This window comes from Callorhinus ursinus, unplaced genomic scaffold (genome assembly GCF_003265705.2).
Source record: "Callorhinus ursinus isolate GAN/ISIS: 27379988/994484 unplaced genomic scaffold, GSC_fseal_2.0 scaffold9, whole genome shotgun sequence".
NCBI lineage: Eukaryota > Metazoa > Chordata > Mammalia > Carnivora > Otariidae > Callorhinus > Callorhinus ursinus.
The window spans coordinates 51,171,411-51,197,263 of NW_027397071.1; the positions used below are offsets into that span (position 1 = coordinate 51,171,411).

Sequence of the window (25,853 nt, forward strand, 5' to 3'; positions counted from 1 at the left end):
TTCTAAGGATGGGACATAGAGTATTTGAAAAGTATACTGGATGGAATTAACATGAAGATGAATCTGGCCTAATCTGTTTTCAAAGAAGCTCATCATCTGGTGGGATAGGCTGACTTCTTTTGACAACAGAGGGGCGGAAGGTGTGTGGCTGGGTTAAAAGAACAGCAGTCTGCAATTCCAAATTCCTGGAGTTAAGGTGTGTACCAGGTTAAAATTCCTCACCAAAGGGTCGATGGTATTTGAAGCACCTTGCCCGGTTCCAGAGGTCAGAGCACAGGCCTACAGAGTGGACATTACTCCCTATCCCAGTGGCATGGCCAATGTTGGGAGCCCTGGTTTCAGTTCAGTTGTGGCTTTTTGATAGCACAGACTCTAATTCCTCAAGCTCACACTATTATAATCGGTGACACAAGTTGCTGATTTTGGACAACAGTTCTGTGCTAAGCCACCCTCAGCAATACGTTTTTTAAAGGTCATTACTGTTTGAAACCATGAATCATCAGCATGTCTAATTTCAAGCCACTCCCATATATGAGAAAAGAGGTTTATTGCTCATGTTTATGTAATACTTCACTATGAGCTAGGAACCGTACTAAGGCTTCTACCTGGACTTCACTCATGATAGTACTTAGAAACCACCCACCTCCACCCTTTTCTAACCGAAGAAACTAAAGCAAGGGATAATTAAATAACTTGTTCAAGTCCACAAGGCTGGGGAGTCGGGATTCGAACTCGGGGATGCCAAGACTTGCCCTCTGGACTACTGTACTGGCTCTTGTATAAAGCACCTGTTCTAACGCCTGGTAACACACTTGCCACAAGACAGCCATTAATGGATCCCAGATTTTAACAGGACTGGAAAACTTTGTGAGAAGTCGGATTCCACCCCCCCCACCCCCCCACCCCATTAGGGAACAAAATGGCTGGAGAAAAAAAAAATCAGATGTAGAAATTATGCTTTTTCATATATAACAAGATTCCATTTGCTCTTTAGGCAACGATACTTACTTAGAATCTTTGGAAACATCTTACATAGACACTCGGCAGTTTTTTCCTGATTTACTTCCTTCCCGCGCTGCCTCCAATCACAACACTTAGATTCTCCAAATGATGAGGGCCAAAACAATACATGTGGCTATGAGACCAGGGCTCTTTTCACAAATTCCCATCTTTGTCTCCTCTTAGCTTGTCAGTAAGTTCTGGTGCAACAAAGCATTTTTGGCCAGGCAATTATTTAGTAGTTGTGCAGCAGAGACAGAACCAGTCATGAGAATTTTGGTCCATTTACTGCAGCAAGGAGTATAAAGCACAATTCCCTTAGCAGTAGACTTACAGTGGCATGACCTAAGAGGATAATGTGTATGAGACACAACAGCAATGTAGTATTTCAAAATGTGCATTTAATGGCCATTCCATCAAAATCAAGCAGAATCACATTTCAAAATATATGAAGTCTTATGTGTGTGTCTGTATACACACGCATGTGCACAGACACACACACTTTTTTTTAAGGTGCATTTCCAAGTTTTATTTGGGCTTCATTTCTTCTTGGCTGCCTCAGGTGTTCTCACAGGTACAATTAGCACAGAACTTCTGAGGTTGATAGATTCTCACGCACTGAAAGATAAGATTCTAAAACATTGCACGTCTTGGATATGTTAGAAATTCCAAAAGCCATATGTAACTTCAGAAAACTTAATACCAGTCATGAAAGACATTATTCAACATAAAATTTAGGCACTCTATACTTTGGAATAACCACAAAATATTCCGACAAGAGTTAATGCACTTTGTGATTACTTCTACTTAAACGTAATTCTCAATTAAAATCTGTAATTATTAAATAACATTTTTAAATCAGAGCCCATTCCATTTTGTTAATGACTGTGAACCATTTGCAGCATTGTGTTTTAGTTCAAAGATACTAAACTACTTCTATTAGTGATCCTGGTACTCATCTTTCATGGTACATTTTTTACAGAAGAACCTATAACATTAACTGATAAGCATCTCCCCGCCCCCACCTCCTGCTAATACCTAAATAAGAATGCCTCTATTCAACTTTAAAGGTATTTTTGTATTTTCTGCTGTCGTTGCTTTCTTGCATGTAAAACTTTAGCAAATGAGGGGCTTCCTGAAGATCAGGAAACATTAGTCAAGTAGCCCCCTCACTGATTCTTAGGCTGAGTTCATTTCCATAGTCACTTGGTGGCCAAGCATGCTGCTCCATCCCTATGCTCCTACAGTTTGTGCTGCTAGATTGGCCAGTAGGGAGCCAAGGGAAAGGATGCTCAAATTTTTCACTCCACTTTGCACAAGTCCAAGGCCACCCAGACCTCATCTGACTTGAGGGAAAACTTACTGATCTCTGCAAACTGGTTCTGGGGCTTCTACCTCCTTGTCTGAAGACTGAAGGGGAGGCAATGATGCCTGCCTACTGAGATGCCATTAACCCCAGTTGAACTTGCTGGACTTGAATATAATTTAGCAAGTTAGAATTCAGAACATGGATGCTAACTGTTCCCGTGGAGAACAAGGGTGCATTTGCTCAGTGGTATAGGTTTATGTAGCCAAGAAAACAACTAGAAAGCCCTCCAGAATTTTCAGATTATAGTCTGCAAATGGACCCATCATAATCACCAATGACTAGCTTATAAAGATCTATCCAGAGAAACAAATTTGAGACATATCTGACTCTAAGTCGTGCAGAAAAGAGCACAATAATTTCCCATAGGAGACTTGGGTGTTTCATCATGGGGATCAATGGTAAGTTAATTACACTATTAATGTTTTCTGGCATACCTGAAGAGACGATTAGCATAAGTAAATCATGAGTGAGATGACAAGTTGCTTAACATTTGTTTCTGTTCATCAGAGGACATGTGAGCTTGCTATAAGCCTCTGAGTGAGGAGGGATGGGCAGAGAAGGGCACAGGAATGAGAGGTGGTTAACTTCAGTTGCAGCAAATAGAATCAGAACCAGTTACTACTAGTGGATAAACATGGATGTGGGATGCAAATCAGGTAAGACTCGTTCTAGGTTTAGAAATTCACCTCACCAAGAGGCTGAAGGTTGATTTGGGCAATTCATGTGAAATCTTGCCGACTCTCCTGAGCAAAGAGGGTGAGGGGGTAAATGAAGGTGGATTCTAGAGGAGGCTGCTTTTCATCCTCTCTCAGAGCTTCATCTTCCTACAGATACTCTACACCATCTATCTTGTGATTAGGACCCGGGGCTCATGACAGCACAGTTAAGATTACAGTCCCTTTCTGGCGTTTTAGAATGGCCACAGCTTGCTCATGAGTAACACCTTCCAGCGTCTCGCCATTGACAGCTAAAATCTGATCGCCTCGCTTCAACTGGCCATCATCTGCAGCTGCTCCCTACAAACAAGAGACATTCCAGTTTAATCCAGGACCAAGCAGTTCACAAATAATATTAATATTATGGTGTGCTTATGAAAAGAGCAACTTTAAAAACTACCAGTTAAAAGTGATTTCTAGGTAATGTTTTTCAACCAGGGAAATTATGAATGTAGGATGTGTTACTTGAATAATGGTTGAATAGTAACCATAATTATGCACTGCTTAGGTAACATACTAGTAGACATGTACTGACATTCACATTTCTTTTAATACAAGTAGGACCTTATTTCAATATTCAGTATGGAATGGAATTTGAACATCATATTCACGAATACATAATACACTGACAAAGGCAGAACTGAATCTGGTGTTAGTCTTATTGCCAATAACATCATTACATAGGGTTCCCATTGCATTATTAAGATATTAGTACTGAGGTGATCTGTCAAAAATAAGTGTAGCCTCGGGGTGCCTAGCTGGCTCAGTTGGTAGATCATGCAACTCTTGATCTTGGGGTCAAGAGTTCCGAACCCCATGTTGGGTGTAAAGATTACTTAAATAAATAAGCTTAAAAAATAAATGTAACCTCTAAATGGGGTGAACTGTACGGTATGTGTGTTGTATCTCAATAGAGTTGTTTTACATAAACATTTACATAAAATACACAGAGTGTAACATCTCTAAAATTTTGCAATATCACATTCAAAAGCTTCAACTTCATTTATCTTTCATCATTTAGAGTTCTGAATGATTACTTTCATTATATACTCAGTCATGCATGGCTGCTCAAAATGGCACAAAGCAAGTGAAACTTGGGCTTTTTAAAATTCTAAAACCAAGTTATCTAAAAATATCGTGATATTACTAGAAATACTTTGGATGAGTAAGGAAAGAAAATAACCTAGGCAATGATTTGTAGAAGGCTTTCTCCTTTTGTTGGGGTAACTGTGAAAATCCCTTGAAAAATTAGTGCCGGGAGAGTCCCCTAAATGATGTTGAAGTGCTGGGGAAAATAATCGAGGCCCACAGCCCTGATGGTCTCAGGCAGGAGCCAGACTGAGAGGCACTAACTAATGCCCCAGAGACCTGTGTCTACCTGTAGTATGAAGGTCCTCAGGTGATGGGTGAATTATCTAGAATTTCAAAACTGCAAAAAGGGTGGAATTCTGGTATTAAGGTATAATAAAGATTATTGAAAACCAGGTCTGGGGGCGCCTGGGTGGCTCAGATGGTTAAGCGTCTGCCTTCGGCTCAGGTCATGATCCCAGGGTCCTGGGATCAAGTCCCGCATCGGGCTCCCTGCTCAGTGGGGAGCCTGCTTCTCTCTCTCTCTCTCTCTGTCTCTCTCTCTGTCTCTCATGAATAAATAAATAAAAATCTTTAAAAAAAAAAACAAAACAAACCAGGTCTGTACTGGGGGCTAATACCAAAATTAAAAAAACTTGTAACTTCATTCAAATCTTTTTTTTCTTTTAAGAAAGTATGTTAACTAAGGGGCGCCTGGGTGGCTCAGTTGGTTAAGTGACTGCCTTCAGCTCAGGTCATGATCCTGGAGTCCCGGGATCGAGTCCCACATCGGGCTCCCTGCTTGGCAGGGAGTCTGCTTCTCCCTCTGACCCTCTTCCCTCTCGTGCTCTCTTTCTCTCATTCTCTCTCTCTCAAAATAAATAAAATCTTTAAAAAAAAAAAAAAAGAAAGTATGTTAACTGCAACACGGACAAGATTAAACAGCTTGTGGATAAAATCAGAATCACTTGGCTAACTTGATTTTATTAAATATTACATGCTAAGATCTAAGGACTTTAGGAAACCTCAGATATTTGTGTACTTTTTTTGAAAAGCATATCCAGTTTTTTAAGTTTTCATTTTCAGTAATGCAAAAAAGGGTGACTTTTCAACTTTCTGGGATCTGTGTATTTTTGCAGGTATTGCTGTGTTTACCCGGTCATTACTACTGACCTCTCCTGCTTGATCAGTGTGGCATCTGTAGACTACGCAAAGGAAGAAATAAATGATTCACAGACAGACCTCCATCTAGTTCATAAATGTGGCTTTACCCACTTGCTGTGTCCCCAGTTTGTCACTCAGCCTTCCCTAATACTGTAAAATAGGCATCTACTACCTACCTGTTGGCCTGTTCTACGGAGTGAATGTATGGCACATGGTATTTACTCAATAATGGTGGTAGTGTGATAAAATAAACTCTCATGGTGATTGAGCTCATGTTTTCAGATTTCACAGTCTCTGAAAAGCTGTTCTCTAAATGCTCGGGATTGTTGTTGTCATTGTAAGCCAATTTTTTGTTGGCTTATGGTAAAATCTGATTGCTGAAAAGACTGAGACCTAACGCTGGCTTTGACTTTGAAGTTTCCAATCAAACACCTGAAAGAAATGGAAGGTTCTGATAGCCCGTTAATCAGATTAAGTCCCAAAAAGCCTATACATTCAAAGTGCCTGTCATGCTTCCTATTTCTGGAGGGGGAAAAAAGACCTCGATGGGCCAAATTAATAGCTTGGTTGAGCAAGAGAATTATTAAAAGAAGCTTAGGGACACTAAGAAAGTCCCGTAAAAACCCCCACCCTGTGGGTATCTGAGATCCAGAAACTTGAGAAGACAAACATTTTTAAGAATAAATGATCATTGTTGGGCGCCTGGCTGGCTCAGTCAGAAGAGCATGTGGCTCTTGATCTCAGGGTCATGAGTTCAAGCCCCACGTTGGGGTGTAGAGATTACTTAAGTAAACTTAAAAAAAGAGTGTATGTTCATTGTTTAAAAACATGGAAAACATAGCGATAGTTTCTACATCCTCAAAATTCCTATGGAGGAAATGTTTATCTTAGTGTCAAAATTCATTTTTAGAAGGATTTCACCATTAAAAAAGACAAATAAACCAAAAAACTCTTTTGCTAGTTTTTGGTTTATTGATTCTCTAAAGAAAACTTTTAAACTTGGATATATTGGTTCACTCAAGCAAATAAAAAAAAAGTCATCCAATGAGATATCATTATAATAAACACTATGGAACTATCTAAAACTAATGATAATAATTGTTTGCAGTGGCATATTCTTTTATTGAGACTGAAGTAGGCTATTAGCTAGGGCTTTAAAACTTTTTTTTTTTTAAATTCAGAGCTTTTCATTTTTAGGTGTGCCTCACTTTACAAACAAAAGTCCATTCCTTAAAAAATAAAACATATCAAGGATATTCAATATTTCCTCCTAAGTTACCACTTGCAGACATGCTTTCTAAGTGAGCACTTTCAATGAGGACCTTTGAAGACAGATTCTGTGGGAGCTTCCGTGCATTCATTATCTCCATTACTTTGTCCTACTGTGATCTGATGGTGGTTTCTTTTCAAAAACCCACCAGCCATGCGTGACCATTTCATTCTCAGCTGTATGTTCTGCGGACCTGACCGAAGGTGCCTGCACCTGGTCCCACTGTCTATGAGCTGTCTAGATGGGTAGAGCTGGTGTGACTGCTAACTCTAGGCTGTCGGTCAAAAGGCCTGAGAAACTGATCAGTCCTCTGTTTGAACAGAGCAGATCCACCTATGAAGTGAGCAGGGGATTACAAACATTCTGGAAGGGCTTTACGGAGGCCAAGGCAGGGAAGCAGAAGGTGTTTTTCACTATTCTTATCTACATAGCTGGCTTTCTTAAAAAGCAAAGTATAATAATGCCCCCCCAAAATAATTGTCACAACTATTTTGTTATATATATATATTTAAATATATCCAAATTTAAAAATGAAAATTATCCCAACTACTGTTGTCTTAGGAAAAGGAGGGTCTGTATGTAGCTTACCACCTTGGGAATTATCAGACTGGGGCAGCCCTGCTATCCAGAATGTTTCTGACCTGCCTTTCCTCTTCCCTTTTGCCCATCACTGGGTCAACAGGTGTGTGGTTTGGGAATAACAGGTCTTCTTAATAGGCACCCTAACAAATTAGAAACAGGTGGGTAAATCTACAGCTGCCTACTGTGTTCCAAAAGGAAATGCCAAATGATTTAAGGATTATGTCAGGTCATAGTTAGATTCCATTAACGGGTGGTAAGAGCTGCACAGGTAAAAGTGAACTTGTTATTTAGTGTATAGTGTAGCTTTCTAGAAAGAGTATCTATCTTATTTCTTCTCTTGAAGACCTTTATTTCTTTAGGAAAAAGCAGTAGGAGGCCACTGGATCAATGAGTAAACAAATGCCTGCGATAAAACCAATGAAGAATAAAGCTGTACTATCAATACTAAGTCCCTTTCAGAGATCTTCAAAATTTATAATAAAATTGAATTCCAACTTTAAAAAGCACAATAAAGTTAAAAATAACTTATCTAAGGGGCGCCTGACTGGCTCAGTTGGAAGGGCATGTGACTCTTGATCTCTAGGTTGTGAGTTCAAGTCCCACACTGGGCGTAGAGATTATTTAAATAAAGAAACTTAAAAACAAAAACAAAAACAAACCCTTACCTAAGAGCCATCTAAAGGCAGCAGTAGGAATTTATACCATGACCTATGAATCAAGTAGGATGTACTGGTATGTTTAGGTCCTGAAAAGCACTATTACGCAGTCAGAGTCTAATTTAGTGGCCTGATCCTGCAAGTACCTTAGCAGAGGTCTGGAAGAGACAGAGCAACTTAAGCGAAAGCATCCTGAGGTTACTGCTGACAGCCAGCCATTAATGCCGCACCGACCCAAGGCCCGTACAGAGCTTTCTGCCCCGGCCCTCTGCTGTCGTCTTTTCTTGAAGGAGAAAGCCAAACTTTTGTTCTAGCCCAGAATAATACTTCCAAGGCCAGCTTCCAAAGAGTGGGGCACTGCTCCTTATATCGTGTTCTTGAAAGAAGACACTCTTTTAAAATCTACTTTTGTAATAGGGTCCAAAGAAAATTACTCTTCCTGTAACTCCACTCTTATAAAAGAACTCCTCTTTCACTAGTCTGGTGTGGGAATGTCCTACACAAGGTTGAAATGAAATAAGCATACAAGCACACACCCAGCTGTAGCTAAAAGTAAGCAAGGCAAAGCACTTTAAAAAAAATCTCACCTAGGTTTAATTAAAAAAAAAAAAGTACAGTAAAAAGGAAAAAAATACCTTTGCAAATATAGTCTTGACATAAATTGGCAGGTCTCCATGGGGACTTCCATAACCCCCTACAATACTAAACCCCAATCCTTCAGAGCCTTTCTCCAAAGTAATAATCTTAGGTGGAGGTGTTCTGAAAACACAATGCACGCTGTTTAATTCAAGAATAGATATTGAGAGGGAATTTCATTTTAATGGAAGAACACAGATTTGAGAGAGACTTTCATACCGCGAAACTATGAAGGCCAGTTTATGAAATCCAACTCTCAGAGAGCAACCTAGAAGCTTACTTTTACATTTCCCGTGTCACGCGGGACTGATGAGCAGTATGTCTTTAATGACCTGATGTTTTAGGGGTTTCTCTTTCATAAAACTCACTGTTTTTTTAATGAAAAATAAAGTCATGATGCTGAGCTTGTCACAGAACTCTTCTATATGCTTAGTTTTTAACCTTGACACTTACTGTTTAAAGCTGAATGAGACTGCCTTTATATCCTTAAAGAAGGTGCGGGCAGACGGAGAGGTGGGGTAGCGCTCAGCTTAGGGGCAGACCGCCAGTCTGCAGGTGGGCTTCTGTGCAGGATAGGGGAGGCCAGCCCAAAAGCTCAGCACACGGCTGCTCCTTTTCTGCCCGAGTAGCCCCACACACCTCACCCACCACTTCCCCCTAGGGGACCCAGGGTGGGAACTCATTCTTCCAAGCCCCCCTTCCAAGGTGATGCTTTCCTTTGGGAGAGTTAGCCGATCCTCCTTTGTATCCCTCTGCAGTGGGGCCAGATGTCCACCACGCACTCGCTATACTGTGGCGTGCTGCTGAGTCATCTTTCTCCTCTACCACACTATGAACTCCTTAAGTCTCTGTCACCTGTCACCTCTGTTCCCGGCTGTCTGCATTGCACTTGTCACAAACTCAGGATCATGACTGTGTCCGTGAGAAGCGAAATCCAGGAGAAAAGAGAGAAACCAAGGAGAAGCAAAATGGATAAAGACTGTTTCAAATGGGTAATTCAGATTTTCAAAGTTTCGTCCAGTGTGGAAGTCTTCTCTCTTAGAAATAACATGGCTAAAAATTAAATGATCTATGTGGGCTCAAGTTGTTTAAGCTTAGCGAATGCCAATTTCTTATTCCCAAATACCCTTGTCCAAAGGGTAAAAACCTAAAGGAACCCCGGGATCCTGGCGCCTGCTGTCTTCCTCGTCAGGGGTTCATATTTACACATTGAGCGCCGCACCTGGTTTGTGGCAGCATGCATGTCCTAGGGGCAGAGCTGTGTGATACAAACTCAGCTGTTCACGGATTTAGAGAAATCTGCAAAACTGGGATATAAGCCACCTTTGCATACGCTGTTCTGTGTGACTAGAATATTCTTCCATCTCCCCCTGCCTCAATTTTGCCCGGCTTATTTTCGGGTGGATTTTCAGCTGGTTCACACCGATGTACTTACTGGTTGTTTACAGCAGGCAGTCCATAGTAACTGCTCAACGTCCATGTCCTATAAATTGCTAACTGTTTTCAATACCACTCCTGCTTATTCCAATTCTTTTAAAACTAAGCCGAAGCAGTAGTGTCTCCAAGGACACGCCCTAATAGGGTTGTGCCCCACTTCCATAGTTTCACAGCACCCTGTGCTTACTTATCTTTCTCGTGGAACGTGGCTCCCCTATACTTATCCACTCTTACAAACTTGGATTTATGGGTCTGTTTTCCCAATTCTCTGGCAATTCCTTGAGGACTGGGGCAATGCTTTCACCTATGTTTTTTAAGTTTGAATCCTCAGAGCCCAGTCCTTGTACAGTAGCTGGCCTTCGGAAGGTGCTCAATAAAGATCTGCTGAAATAATGATGAATTATCCCCAATGGCCACATGGTAATGATGTCATAAATAAGGCTCCACATTTCATGACTTCGTGGCCTTGTCAGTATTCTCAGTCATGGCGCACTGGCCAGTCATGAATTGGATTCATGGTTCCTCTTCCAAACGCAGCCCCCTGTTTCTGAGGATATTGAAACAGGAATCTAGATGTCCAAAGTCATTGTTTTAGAGCTGGGCCGTGGGAGCCACCAAATCATTAGAGACCATAATTGTGCTTCTTCGTGATGAGAGACCTGTTTTTGCGGGAGGGTGGGGGGGTGGTGGAATGTAACTCCACTCCTCAGTTGGCAACATCAGATGGAGTTTGCCTCCATTTATCTCACATTTTCAATTCGTTTTAATTTACTTTCATATAGAAGACTAATAAAAAAAAATCTCCAAATGTTAACAGCAGTTGGATTATAAATAATTTATTTATCCTTTTATGCTAGTGATTACAGCCAGGAGCTGTGGCTCCTAGCAAAGGAACCAAGATTACAAGGGCATCTCTGCACTTCCATAGGACATCAAAGGATGCTAAAGGTGCACAAGCTACCCTTCCTATAATAGGGTCAGGGCCATTGTAACTTGCAAATATAATTTTATGTATTTGTCATATTTTAATAGCATGCATTTATTACTTTCATAATGAGAAAAAAGTAAAATGAGCTTAAGTTTAATATTCCTTCCTCAAGAAAAACAAACTCAAAAGTATCATTTAAGCTGTGAAGTACCAGGAGAAAGTTCAAAATGTCTGTGATCAACAGTGCTTTCCAATGAAACATTCAGATCCATCAACAAGCATTTACTGAGCACCTACTGGTGACCAGGCACTGGCAGTACTGAGAGGCATAACTTTAGGCAGCATTTCTGAAAGTACAGCATTTCTGAAAGTACAGATCCTCTGCCGATCTGTAGCAAAACTGCCCTGGGGAATCCACTGCAGACCACCTCATCAGAGTCTCTGAGAATGGGGCCAGAGAAATGAGCCATTTTCAATATGCTCCTTGGATATTTAATGTGCACATTCCAGTGTGAGAAACACTGCTTTCATGAACAATTGTAACAGCAATGATGGGTTTTAATGAAGAATGCCAGCAAGTATGACAATAAGATTTAATCTCAGAACAAGATTTTAGCTTAGAATACACAGTTCCCTGCATAATAAAGCAGGGTGCACCTGGGTTGTAAATCTGTGATTTCTTAAGGAAGAAGGAACCGTGTCAAAGTAACCAGATGCAGTGTGTGTGCAGGCCCTTGAGAGCAGTCTCTTAAGAAGTTCTACGTGGAACCAAGCCTGGTGAGAAATCAGGAAACTTTGGTGCATTCCTGGAGATTCTCTAGGAGTTAGGAAAGGTAATGTGTACTTCATCCCTCTTCTTCTCTAGAGAGCACACTCTAGATTCTGGAAAGGTCTCGCTGAGCCTTGCCCACACACGTAATAGGCACTTTGCATCTAGCATACTCACTCTGTGTCTTCTGGGTGGTGTTCAGCAGTGGGAGAACCAAGGTGGTAGCTTGTAGACATGTTTTCAAGCTGAGTTGCTATGGCGCTTATATTGGTATCTGCTACAACCTGGGGGAAAATTAGAACAAGAAAATTCACTGTAAGTCAGGGGAGAATTAGAGAAACCATATGATATTCGATGACTGGTTCTCATCCTCATCGGACTCAACCTGTCTGCAGGATGGATTATTCTCTCAAACTACTGTCTTCATTTGGCTACCATGACACCATACTTTACTAGTTTCCTTTCTATTTCCTGAACCTCTATGGGAGTGCCACAGGCTCCGTCCTTGAGTTTCTTCTCTTTCCCATTTAAACCTCCTCTTAGTTAGCTCATCTTATCTTGTCTCTCCCTGCTTGATCATCTAAATACCATCTATGTAATACCAATCTATGTAATGATAATTCCTGAATCTGCATCTCCAGCACCACCTCTTAACTCCAGATTTCTCTATCCAGTCACCAGTTAGTGGGATGTCCAGCAGGTATGTCAAAGCTAACATGCCAGCACTGAGCCCACCCCCTCCGACCTCTGCTCTGGTAGTCTTCCTCATCTCAGGTAACTACAGCTTCATTCTTTCGGTTTCAGCAAATGCCTCGGTGTTGTCCTTGACTACTTCTCTCACAACCCACATTCAGTTCTCATAAAATTCTATTGGTCTTTCTTTTTTTTTTTTTTAAGATTTTATTTATTTATTTGAGAGAGAGAGGGAGAGCACAAGCGGGGGAGGGGCAGAGGCAGAAGAAGCAGACTCCCTGCTGAGCAGGGAGCCTGATGCGGGACTCGACCCCAGGACCCTGGGATGCTTAACGACTGAGCCACCAAGCGCCTCTCTATTGGTCTTTCTACAAAATCATCTCTTGCCTGGAGTTCTACAAAAGCCCCCTGGCTGTTCTCCTTGCTTCAGCCCCTCCCCGACTCACTCCATAGCAGCCAGAACGGTCCTGTTCAAACTCAGCAGATGATTACACTCCTCTGCTTAAAACTGTCCAGAGGAAACCCAGCTCCCTAAGGTCACAAGCTTAAGTCCTTACTATGACCCACAAGGTCATCTGCAGGTAACCTGCCCAGTGATGTCTCTGCTTTCAGCTCTTAACATTTTCCTCTGTGGTCACGGTGCTCCAGCCACACTGGCCTTCTCGCTGTCCCTCTAACATGCCGGGGGCGTCTCCACCTCAGTGCTCTGCCAGTGCTCCGCCTTCTGCCTGGAACACTCTGCGTTCTGCACGGGTGGCTCCTTCACTTCCCACAGCTCCTTGGCCACTGTAACTAAAATTTCCACACCAACACCCAGCCCAACATTTCATACCCTCCTCTGCTTTGTGTTTCCTTCTCACCACCACTACTGTCTAATAAACTGTATCTATTTTACCTTATTTATCTTATTGTCTGTCGCATCATATTAGAGCGCGAGGGCAGGAAGCTTGTCTGTTTCAGTCACCACTGTATCCTCATTATGTACAACACTGCCTGGCATATAGATGCTCCAATAATATTTGGTGAATGAAAGAAAGAATGAATGACTATCTCTGACTCCCTATTATTTGTTTTTTTTTAAGATAGTTCCAAACAATAGTACATGACAGGTAAACATCCACTTTATATTTGTAGCCTGCAAATAACATTCAAAAGCATTCAAAAGAAATATGGTATAGCTCCGACAGCTCATACTAGGACACAGAATGAGGTCTGGAGTTCAGTTTCTGCCATTTAAATGGTGCTGTGCCTGAATTTCAGCTTTCTTATCTGTTGAATGGGAATTATAAAAGCCTGCCTTGTATGCTTAGCCTGGAGATGCCTTCCATCTCCACTAGTTCTGAGCTTCTTTCTCCAGAGCTCCTGGGCTACTCCTGTTTCTGACCAGTGGTTCTTCTTCTAGGTTATAGTCGTCAGTGCACTAGTATGGAGTGAGGCACCTGACACCAATGCCAAGAACTGGATTTGACTGCAGTTTCAGAAAGAGCCAACAGAGGGCACGGCTGCCTAAACGGCTAAGTTTAGCTGCAACTAACAAATTAACAATAGTAACAATAGAGTTTTTACAACAAGGAAAGCAAGGGCCAGCCCTGGTGAGTCAGAACACATTGTGGTGAAATATCCTATTCTGGGGGAAAACACAGCTGTGTGCAAGTTATGGAATCTTCTCGAAATACCATCATATACAGAATGGCTGAATGAACTGGGCAAATATTTAGGATAAGAGACAAAGAGGAAAAGGTAGATTTGCCTTGACCACAAGAGCCCCTCCACTTTCCATCAGCCCTTTCTGTACTCTCCCCACAGCAAGTGTATCGGAGAAGTTGTCTTTGCATATATATGACCTCTGTAATCTCAACCTACACCGTCTTCATGAACCACTCCATCCCAGCAGCCATCCCATCACCAGACCTAAACTTCTATGGCCCACTTTCTGGCCTTCCTCCTGCTGCTGGGGCCCACTTTTCCATCTCTTGGCTGTTCTACTCACCACTGTGGCTCAGTCCTGTGCCCAATTCCCACATGCACACTCAAGGTCTAGGTGACAACGTATATATTCCCATAGCTTTACTTTTTATTTTTTTAAAGATTTTATTTATTTATTTGACAGAGAGAGACACAACGAGAGAGGGAACACAAGCAGGGGGAGTGGGAGAGGGAGAAGCAGACTCCCCGCTGAGCAGGGAGCCCGATGCGGGGCTCGATCCCAGCACCCGGGGATCATGACCTGAGCCGAAGGCAGACGCTTAACCCACTGAGCCACCCAGGTGCCCCAAGATTGAAAATACTTAATTGCTCACTGGTGATGACCGTCTAACTAGAAAGGATGCCGGGATGCTAACCACACAGGTGCTTACTCTCTGAGTATCAACCTGATACATCATCCCTCTCTCACCTATACCATATGTAATCCACCACCAAGTCTTCTGGATTCTACCTCAAAAATGGTTCTCAAATCCGTTTCCTTTCTGCCTCTGTGGTGACCATCCTAATCAATTCATCATCATCATCTGCCTTTTAACTGGCATCTCCACTCATCTCTTCTATACAATAGCCAGTTACCTTTTTCAATATAAAATGGATAATGGCACTCTCCTGCTTAAAACCTTTAGGTGGTCTCTCTCTGTACTTAGAATAAAATTCAGACTCCCTAATTATATCCACAAAGGTCCTCCCCTAGCCTGCTCCTCCAATCTCATCAGTTTCCTTCCACTCCACTCCACATTCCAGTTCTCTCTGCCCACAATCTGCCCCCTCCCCCCGCAAAAAAACACCAGTTGGCCTGGTATCAGCTTACAAGTCACATTCCTTATACAAGCCTTCTTTACTACTGGTGCTTAAATTAATTTCTCTTGTTTTCCTCTCCATAGCACTCCCAGAATATTTCTCACAAATTGTTATGATACATATTTCCGTGACTGCTAACAGGTCTCCCCCACCTCCCCATCACAGGATTCATGAGGGTAAGGACTGCTTCTTACTATTAACATGACTGGCATGTAACAATTGCTTAATGAGTATTTGTGGAGTGAATGAACCCAAAACCTTCCTAAGGAATAGGGATTATGGGACTCAATTTTCTGAATTTCCACAGAACAGAGTGAGACTGATAGAGGTTACAAGGAGATTGGTTTTGGGTCCTTTTAAGGAGAAAAAAACTCTATAGTTAGGCCGTTACAGAATGGAACGGCGCAGCTTGTTAAAGCATGAGCATCCTGCCAAAGCAAGCATTCAAATAGAGGCTCAAAATCTATCAATTTGGGATATAGCAAAGGGGATTCCTATATTTGGTGGGAATTTGGACTTGTACTCTCAGCTAGCCATAAACAGACCATCCATTATGGGGCTGAAGAAAGTCAATAAAAGATTGTTTTCTCTAAGGTACCTTCAAAAGCCAAGTTTTGATGGCAACCTGCTCCTTTCCTTGCCCATTTGTTCAACCTAGAACAGCGCCACGACTACTGAGTACCAACTGAGCACTTACTTTATGCTAAGCACTCTCCTGAGTCCCTACAGAGGTAGGTACCACTATTATTTCTGTACTTTAGACAGACGAACCTGGAGCTGAGAGGTTTAGTAACTTTCCCAAGGTCAGTTAAGGAGTGAAGGCTGGTTTCACTTCCGTGTCATTTCACTCTAGAATCTTGTGCTCTTAATCATATGCAGTGTTAGGGTACAGATCCGGTCTTGGACTCTCACATCAGGCAATCTCACACTGCATATAGTTACATACAGTCTAGATATGGCAGTCAGGGAGGAAGAGGGGTAGAGAGATAGTTGAACAAGCAGTTGCAAACAGAGCAGACCGTCCTGGTGTGTGGTTGACAACAGGCGGGAAAACTCCCTGGCTCTCACAAGGTATTATAAGAAGAGGGCTCAGGGCATGGGAGATATACGCCCATGGATGTTCTAGAAGGATCTTTTTTTTCTTTTAACTTTTAGAAAGAGAATACACTTTCAAGAGTCCATGAATCAGCCATATAAATTGTGAAACCAAAGTCACAGTTTTATTTGGGTAAAAATTAAATTTTTTTTATCTAGCCAGAAAATATAAAAACACTTCTAACAGCCCCATCTTACAGAAAAACTCACATCCCTCTAAAATCTGAAGGCCTCGGGCGCCTGGGTGGCTCAGATGGTTAAGCGTCTGCCTTCGGCTCAGGTCATGGTCCCAGAGTCCTGGGATCGAGTCCCACATCAGGCTCCCTGCTCTGCGGGGAGCCTGCTTCTCCCTCTCCCTCTCCCTCTGCCTCTGCCTCTCTCTCTCTCTTTCAGACTCTCATGAATAAATAAATAAATAAATAAATAAAATCTGAAGGCCTCTTGCTTACCCCCAACCCTGAAATAAAAAGGACCTTCCACCCATTGATGATATTAAATCCAAGGGGCTTACCTAGGTTCCTTGGAGCTATTCAAGCTCCTATTTTGTAGGAGTGGAAGCCAAGAAGCTAGATGGGAAATGTGAAGGATTTTCACTGATGGCTTAGTCTTTTGTAGGAAGACAAGGAGACCATAAACCCATCACCCCTGGAATGACTTATAGCCCCAAGGTGTCTCCATTAACCATCATTAACCATCTTGGCCTCAGAGCTGACTGGTCTTCCCAGGGATAGATTTGTGAAAGATGATAATCTGATCTATCTCAGAAGGATGTGTATGTTCAGCTGGGTACAAGTCCAAGGAGATGTGGCCCATGAGTCTTAGTTCAGCCCTGTGTCAGAAGTGTCTTCCCCCATCAACACCACGGACTGAACAACATGGAGGCAAGGCTGGGAAAGGTCTATTTATGTGTTTTGAAGGGGGAAGACAGACTAATGGGAGGTTTACTCATTTTTTTTTTTAAAGTAAATCTATAACTCCTGGGTACAAAGTTCTGTGGTAGTTCAGAAGTACAAAAAAAGGGGGCAAGAGTAGAGGAAACCAACGGAAAGCAGATGTGTTCTGTCCCTTCAACGGACAGGCTTGCAGTTGATGTTATCTAGTGTGGGGGGCACACTAGATAACACATGCTGTTCAAAGTGGAGAGCGGAGAGGAGAAAGATAGGGTTTCTGGGTAAAGCAAAGAAGGCTTTGAGGTCCTCAGACAATAGGTATTAAGGTCTGAGCAACTTGAATATGTGGTTCAGGAGCTGTGGTGTCCGGAGTCCTTGGACCCAGCTACAGCCAGCTCCATTTCCGCATTACTCAGATCAGCAACCTTTCTTCTCATCCCTCATCCTGGGGACTGGAGATATGGAAGATGTCTTCCTTGCTTCCCACTCACCCTTCAAGACCATTCACCTGGTTCAAAACCTGTGGGTCCTTTATGTTTTTCTTTACTGCTGCACATAGTGCTGTTACATATATCTTGAGTGGGTCTTTAAGACAGATAACTAGATGCGGCACTGCTGGGTGATGGGTATGCACAGAGGAAATGGAATAGATCTTCTGAAGCTGCCAAGTGGCTGCAGCAGTTTGAACTCTTACCACCAGGCTTTGATGATTTGTTTCCTCACCTTCTCCCCAACCTTGTTAGGATCAAATATTTAATAAGTGCCTACCCGAGGAGAGGGAGGTCACTGGTCTGAGGGAGGTTGAGGAGGAAATCCCTGTACCTGAGGAGAGGGAGACGTGTGAAATGAAGGAGGAGGAAGCCACTGTAACTGAGGGGAGAGAGACTCGTGAAATTAAAAAGGAAGAAGTCACTCCACCTGAGGAGGGGGAGACTTGTGAAATGAAAGAAGAGAAAGAGGGAGTCTCTCTGAAAGACTAGTGAAATGAAGGATGGGGAAGAAGTCCTATCCTCTGAGTGTAATGAAAAAGCAGAGACTTGTGCATCATTGGAAGAAGAAGAACCAATAAGGATGTTTCCCCCTCCAACTGCCCTTGCCCCTCACAGTGTGTTTCCCCCTCCAACTGCCCTTGCCCCTCACAGTGTGTTTCCCCTCCAAATGGATTCCCTGGTCAAACTGTGTTTTCCCCTCCAGGAGCGTATTTATTCTGATACGCTTTCTCATGCCTTGGCTTCTTGTGACATTTACTAATTTAGGTTAAAAGCAAAAACTAAATTCAATCAGAATTGTATGTTCTATATTAAAATGATGTATGCTTGATACTTTCTAATTGGGTAATAAAGCACAGGATTTTATTGCATGGACCCTAGGATGAGTACCTTTCCTTAAAAATAGGTTTTAGGGGGCACCTGGGTGGCTCAGGTGGCTCAGTCGGTTCAGTGTCTGCCTTCGGCTCAGGTCATGATCCCAGGGTCTTGGGATTGAGCCCCACATCGGGCTCCCTGTTTAGCAGGGAGTCTGCTTCTCCCTCTACACCTCAGCCTAACTCCCCTGCTTGTGCTTCTTTCTCTTTCTCTGAAATAAATTAAATCTTAAAAAAAAAAACAGGTTTGAGGGATTGTTTTGGAGAATTGAGAAGTCGAAATATTTTCCAGATAAGTAGGATTATCACAATGTACAAAAGCTTGAGCTCCTTGCTTACAACTTTTCTGAGCTGCCGATCCTGCAGAGGAGTAAGATTAGCCCTTAGATTTGTTAGGAGTCAAATCTTGCAGTACAAAATACAAACTCAGCACTCATACCCAACCTGGGTCCTAGACCCATAGTGTGGATATGCTGAAAACCGACAGGAAGGCTGTCAAGTTAAGGTGCTCTCTGAGAAAGGGGGCATCTTAAGATGGGGCACAGAAGAACAATCAAGAAAAGCTTGCCTTGGGCGCCTGGGTGGCTCAGTCATTAAGCGTCTGCCTTCGGCTCGGGTCATCGTCCCAGGGTCCTGGGATCGAGCCCCACATCGGGCTCCCTGCTTGGTGGGAGGCCTGCTTCTCCCTCTTCCACTCCCCCTGCTTGTGTTCGCTCTCTCGCTGTCTCTCTGTCAAGTAACTAAATAAAATCTTAAAAAAAAAAAGCTTGCCTTGTCCCACACCTGATATTTGGTGTAACTTAATGAAGTAGAAAGCACATCTGCTTCAAGTTTTTACTTCGAATCTAATGACACTGATTCCAGGGACATCAGAGTATACTGACTTCAACGTATCTGTTTTTAAAAATATAATGGTTTGTAGTGTCAAAATGTTTTAAGTTTGGAGTAAAATAAGGGGCCAGATGACTGCTAGTGACATTACCATCTAGTGGCACACATCTCAAATGCCACCTGGAAAACCACCCCGTTTCCAGGGTTTTAGAAATGTTCACATCTGCTGACCTCAAGCCCATATTACTATAATGAAAGTAATACAGTGCCACTTATTTAATGCTTACCATTGGCAATCTGCTATTTTATTAAACATTACACCTCATTTAATCCTCACAGCGACCTTGGAAGAAAGGAGCCATGATTCCTATTTCTAGAAAACTGAAGAGTTAAGTGAGAGGACTCAAACACATGACTTTCTGACACTAAAGACTACTTGTTCTATAGAACTTCCCAGCGTCACTTGGCTTTCTATCCATCATGACCTCCACAGGTCAGCTGGTTACATATCAGAAACACCTGGGAAGCTTTAGACTCTCTTGAAGTCCATGCCACATCCCAGACCAATTCAATCCCTGTGGTAGACAGAGGAACCAGTATTGGAATCAGTGACCTTATTGCACAGCCAGGTTAAGAACTGCTCACAAGCCACTCCTTTACTGATACTCACATGTGCCTTTAGATCTTGCCCTGCATCCTCCATCACACACCTTTTCTGTTTCCAACCCAATCCATCTTTCTCCTCTAGTAGAATTTTTCTGGACTGAATTGGTAACCGTGCTGATTAGTTTGCTATAATTTCATATCTTTTAACTCAATCATCATAGCTCAGCAACCCACTCAACGTGACCAACACTTTTTGGGCCAGGCCCTGTGCTAGCGGCACAGACATTACTTTGGATTGGTTCACGGTTTCAGGGGGCAATGACCCCCAGGCACTCCCTATTCCCCAACTTTTTGGTTGGAGAGTTTCCAAACAAAGGATTTCACAGGATTTATAAAGAGGGGAAAGGTGGGGTGACATGGATATTCCAGGCATAGAGAGTAACATGCTTTATTCTCTCTAAATAATGCACCACTCCAGTGGGTCTCAGGTTGGCTTCTCAACTAGCAGCAGCATCACTGCAATGATCATCATTGAACATTTTTTTCTTTTAAAGATTTTAAGCAATCTCTACACCCAACGCGGGGCTTAGACTTACAAACCTGAGATCAAGTCTCATGCTCTACCAACTGAGCCAGCCAGGCACCCCTTCACTGTAAAATTTTTAATCTTCTTTTTCAGAGGTAATATCATCCCTACCTTGTCTTCTATTTCCTTTGCTCCCAACTACTCCTTTGCTATTGACCTGCCACCAACTCTGAAAGAAAATCAATTTCTTTAAAGATTGCCAGTGATTTATTTACCAGTTATAGTGACTTTTCCAGCTTTATTTACTTCTGCTTCATTGGTAAGTGTGCTATTTTTAAAATTCTTTTCTCTTTAAGTGTCTGGAACCTGTAATCTTGACTCCTGCTTCTTTTCTGTTTATTTTTCCAGGATATTTCTTTTTGTGTGCACATGATAGAAAATTAAATAGTACAGCACATGATAAAAAATTCAACACTTTGACTCTCTAGAGACACACTAAACATTTCTCTTTTCAATTCTAGAGGTATAAGCTAAGTAATATGCTTATAGTCCTGTTTTAAAATTTATCATCTTGTTGATGTCTATCAACTCCCTATTTCAACAGATGAAATATTCTAGTGGATGAAAATTTAGCTTGCCAAACTCTTCCACTTTATATTAAAGTTCTACTTGTTTCCTGTGTTTCTTTATACTTATATATACTTTATACTTATATATATTCTACATACTTTATACTTAAACCTCTGTAGTTCTAACAATTTCCAACAGTCTCTTTTATTTCAACTTTAAAGATTTACTTCTCATACTTTCCTCTCCACTAATACATCCCAAATAACCATGATACTAATATGTCATGCATATGATGTTTGGTTGTATTGGTTTTATTATTATGACTTACAGTGTTTATATAAATGTTATTTATACTGAGTTAACTACTGTACTATGATTACATTTCCTTTTCTTGGTACAAATTTATTTTCTCCAAGGTAACAATGACCTTATTTTGTTTAATTTTTATATACTTATCACCGAGCCCCAAATTTTCCCAGTCATCTCAAACTTCTAATTTAGTTAAACAGATGAGAGAATTCATCTGTTCCTTTTCTTTCCTTCTGATGCAGAGCCATCTCTCTTAGAGTGTCTTCTCCCCCTGCTCCAATTTGGGCAAGTTATTCTCTATGCTCGCTACACAGCTGTCCTGGGACTTCCACGTTTCTCAGCATTGAATCCAGTGGCTTCCCTCTTTCTTACTTGCTCTTTTGCTGGAGTACATCCCAAAGTAATTTTCTCAGAAATATACTGCTGAAAAAGAGGTGCCATTTGAATCTCTTGTTCTTCTGTAAGTAGCTTATACGTTTCTCTTTGAAAAGTTTAGAATGTATATAGGTATTATATTTATTTATCCTGCTTACTGATTCACGGACCTTAGGCTAAGATTTATTTTTCTTTCTTTCTTATTTTTCTGTTTCTCTTTTTGCAACTCCTATTTGTTGGATATTGGATCCCTTGAATTAATCCCATGTCTTTTTCACTTCCATTTTCAATTGAGGGTTCAAAAAGAAGTCACTGTTTTCTCTATATTATCTTAATAAATATGACATCTCTCTCTCCCCACAAACCAGCAGGTGGACCCTCTTATATCAATTGTGTGTGTGTGTGTGTGTGTGTGTGTGTGTGTTCTGGAGAATGTCCCCAAAGGGTCTCCCAAACTACTTTGTAGACAGACCCTTAATGAATCTCCCTGACTTCACTCTTTCCCCTGCCTTTCCTACTTGCTGTTGACTTCAAGCCTTTGTCTTGTCTTTGTCACCACTGTTTTCATTCATTTATTCAACCAGTACCTATGATATATAATGTGCCAGGCAGTGGGGATGTTGACATTGAAAAGCCTCATATGGCTTCATTTACCCTGTTCCCAGCAGTGAAGTCTCCCCGAGTATTGGCGGTACATTTCCTTTGCCTACTGGACATCTCCAACTACAATGTTCTCTCCCAAAGTCCTCTTCGTATATCCCCTAGTTTAGTTAGTGCTACCTCAATCCACCCATTCTACTACACTCTTGAATGTTTGCACGATTTCTTAATGGACCTAAAACAAGACTCACAAGTTCCCTTAGTGATAAAAATCTCTGATATGCTCTTTTTATCTTCTGTGTTCTCAAAGAAAGATGTACCAAAAAAAAAAAAAATTCTAGCGGAGAGTCTGGGTTACCTGATTTTGTCCAAAAAAGGTTTGTTTCATGGTCATTCTATAGACAAAGGAGCTTAACCAGACAAATCATCAGACTAGAAAAGCAAATATAACTGGGAACATTTAAAATGACTCGTGTAACCACATCAATCTCCACTGATCAATCTATGATTGAGAATAAGAAACCATCAGACTTTAAGGGCAGAAATATCTACCTTTTATTAATACCCAGAGACAGAAATTTATACTGTGGGGAGAAGCTTCTGTAAGTATTGGTCATCTCTTCCAGTCTTTCCCTTTCATCATCCTGCAGTCCACTGACCCAGACCTTAATCTTCTCTGTGCAACCAGCAGTTGCTGACTGCTTTGCATGATACACCGACAGTAAGCCTTTTCCACATCATCAGACACAATTACCTGACCTTCCCTACTGCTCTGCCAATGGGCTGGCTCACCTGATGATAAAAATAATTACCTAGTGCCAAGTCAGCTGTAATAACTATACTGCTGGTACGATATGCACATTGTTTTAATTAAGGCAAATATACTATGTAACTGAAAGGCATGCGATGCAGGACATAAGAGTTTTCTGGGTTTTGTATCTAAAGCCTTTGGCAGCACATATGCTCCATACCCATAACTGTGTAGATTATAACTGTAAAAATCCCAAAGGATTCCATTAAGTTTTTAATAGCACAGGTTAGAAAATAACACTACCAACTAATGTGATTAATGCAAAAGAGCATTTTAAAACCAAATGTCATTTTCTTAAAACACAGAAAGAGAAAAAATAAGGAACTTGTTCAAAGGTATGTGAATAGTGGCAATTTGAGTGAAATGTTAATTCTGCATGGGAGAGCTTGAGTTCATTGTCATTTAAGGTGCTTTTATGGTTAATGTTACATTTTTACACTGTGGCTTCTCATTTCTCTGTGAAGAAGGTAGAACTGAACAAATTACACTGGTGTATGAAAATGCTGGTAATACCTGATTTTGCTAAGGGAAACATTTTTTTGTCTTGACATAGATATTAGTTCAAATAACTTCCTTTTAAAAATCTGTGTAACGAATGGTCCCCAGAGACTGAGGAGTTGCACTTTTAGGCCTCTAGGGGTCAGCATAACTCGAAGGAAGAGCAAGCGCGGCGAGTAAGAAAAAGCAAGAATGCACAGGTCGGCTGGCGACTGAGGTGGGGTGGAAGGAGAATGTGAGGTGGCAGCATAAGGTCCACTGAAAGTGAGGACCAGGAGCAGAGCGGAAGCTGACTCTACAGCCAGTCCACACAGTGTTCTGGTTTGTGTTCTGCAGAAACCCGGGGGCCCAAATCACTGAATAATATGTTGCCTATCACATAAACTCCCTTGAAACTACCAACAGTATTTGTAGGATCTCCTTCATACGTGCTGAAAGTAATTTACTTTTTTTTTTTTTTAAAAGGATTTGTTTATTTTAGAGGGGGGAGGGGCAGTGGGAGAGAGAGAGAGAATCCCAAGCAGACTCCCCACTGAGTTCGGAGTCCAACGTGGGGTTCTTCTACCCCATGACCCTGAGATCGTGACCTGAGCCGAAATCAGGAGTCGGAGCTAACCGACTGAGCCACCCAGGTGCCCCATTGTTTACTTTCCTTAATGTCTGTTTTGGCCCTTTGGATTTAGACCACTGAGATGTGAGAGTTAAGCACCACAAACTGGTTCTCCCCAGTGTAAGAGCTTTTCAGTTTGAAGGATTTTATTTTTAAGTAATCTCCACACCCAACGTGGGGCCCGAACTTGCAACCCTGAGATCAAGAGCTTCATGTTCTACTGACTGAACCAGCCAGGCACCCCTGAAATTATTATTTGAAGGCTAGAATGATCTGAGGGGTTGGCTAGCCCTCTCTAAGGTACTAAATGGTGGGTTTTATTCTTTTCACCTGTAAAACATTCAGTACTACTACGGCAGAAGTGTGGTGATTATAATCATACATTTTGGAAGAAACTTATTAGCAAAACTCACAGTATCATGCCTCTCACTGCACCATATCAATCTCAGAGATGCATGGAGTGCTGAAATTTAAGGAGGGGTAATGAATAGCACACCTCCTTTCTACTTCCTGCTAGATTTCCCTGTGTATCTGTACAATACTCTTGGGGACCACGGCTGATAAATAATTGTCTGCCTCAGTTAATGACAACCACACAGTGAGAATTTAACAGTGTTGGCAATCATTTATGCTATGGGGGAAAAAGAGCATTGTATTTTTTCCTTCCTTTAAAGGCAGTGGAAGAAACAGCGTTTGGGCAGTTCAGTAACAGGTTTTGGGCATAAGAAAAGAAATCATTTCCTATTCCTCACAAACTTTGATTTACAAAAGAATGCTGGAAGCTAAAAGCCTTGTTGATTTATCACGTGAAGCAAAGAGTAATTTTTCTCCCCTTGTTAGGCTTTCATATAATCATGCTCACTGCCTGTATGGGTGGCATTAAAGAATTTCTGAATAAAAATAATAATTTCTTGCTTTCAACCTTCATAATTCACATCAGCAAGCACCCTGCTGGGCGGTGATGCCTGCTACCAGTGACGCTCAATCTTTTTTGCACACCACTTATCTGCCTCGCGCAGCTGCGTGTTCCATTGATCGCAATACCTGCAGGATAATGCGCCCGTAGGCGTTCTTTAGCAGATTAACCACATCCACGTGAGACAACCCATCCAAAGGTTGCCCATTAATGCTGACAATCCGATCTCCAACCTGGAAGTACAAAAGTGGTAGAAAATCACTATCATTAAGAAAAATTCAATTTGAGGAGAATGCTTAAAATTCTTTTTAAGTCGTATTTCCTATTTGTGGCTATTGTGAAGATTCTGTGTTTCTCCTGTGTATGCAAGTTCCAGAAGCATGAGGAATTTTTATGGCTTTCCCTAAATACAGACCAATCAGAGAACAAGAAGGGGGTCAGGTTTGATTAGGGGAAGGCATGGCAGGCCACTTTTGTATTTTGGCAATGGTGGTTCCCCAGTAATAGTGGGGCATACAAATTAACTGTTCAATAAAGCTCTAATGAGGAAGCCAAATATTTTCTTCTTTATTTTTCTACCTAAGTTAAGATTAAGGGGTAATGGGGAAAAAAAAAAATCGTAAGAATGTTAATTCTTCTGGTTGAAGGACGATTCTAAGGTCAAATCTCTCTCAGGTGAAAATTAATTTTGGGTGAAATGTGCTAAAAATGGTATGGGAGGCTTTGCAAATGAGCTGCAATTTCTTCTTTCATCGGGAAGCTTTGATACAAACAATAAT

The 25,853-nt window shown here is 41.6% G+C and overlaps 1 protein-coding gene across 8 annotated transcripts in view; it reads right to left on the reverse strand.

Moving 5' to 3' along the window:
• Positions 1 to 1,386: 1,386 nt before the first annotated feature.
• PATJ (PATJ crumbs cell polarity complex component) overlaps positions 1,387 to 25,853 on the reverse strand; it is a 349,122-nt gene continuing 324,655 nt past the window's right edge. For 6 of the 8 annotated variants that reach the window (XM_025871744.2, XM_073896642.1, XM_073896640.1 and 3 more), the window contains 4 exons: positions 25,203 to 25,307; positions 11,772 to 11,878; positions 8,460 to 8,583; positions 1,387 to 3,384 (listed from right to left, as the gene is read on the reverse strand). In XM_025871744.2, the coding sequence (XP_025727529.2) occupies positions 3,238 to 3,384; positions 8,460 to 8,583; positions 11,772 to 11,878; positions 25,203 to 25,307 (483 nt within the window). In that variant the 3' untranslated portion in view covers positions 1,387 to 3,237. The remainder of the gene's footprint in view (positions 3,385 to 8,459; positions 8,584 to 11,771; positions 11,879 to 25,202; positions 25,308 to 25,853) is intronic. The other 2 variants (XM_073896643.1, XM_073896641.1) reach the window with 1 other exon arrangement.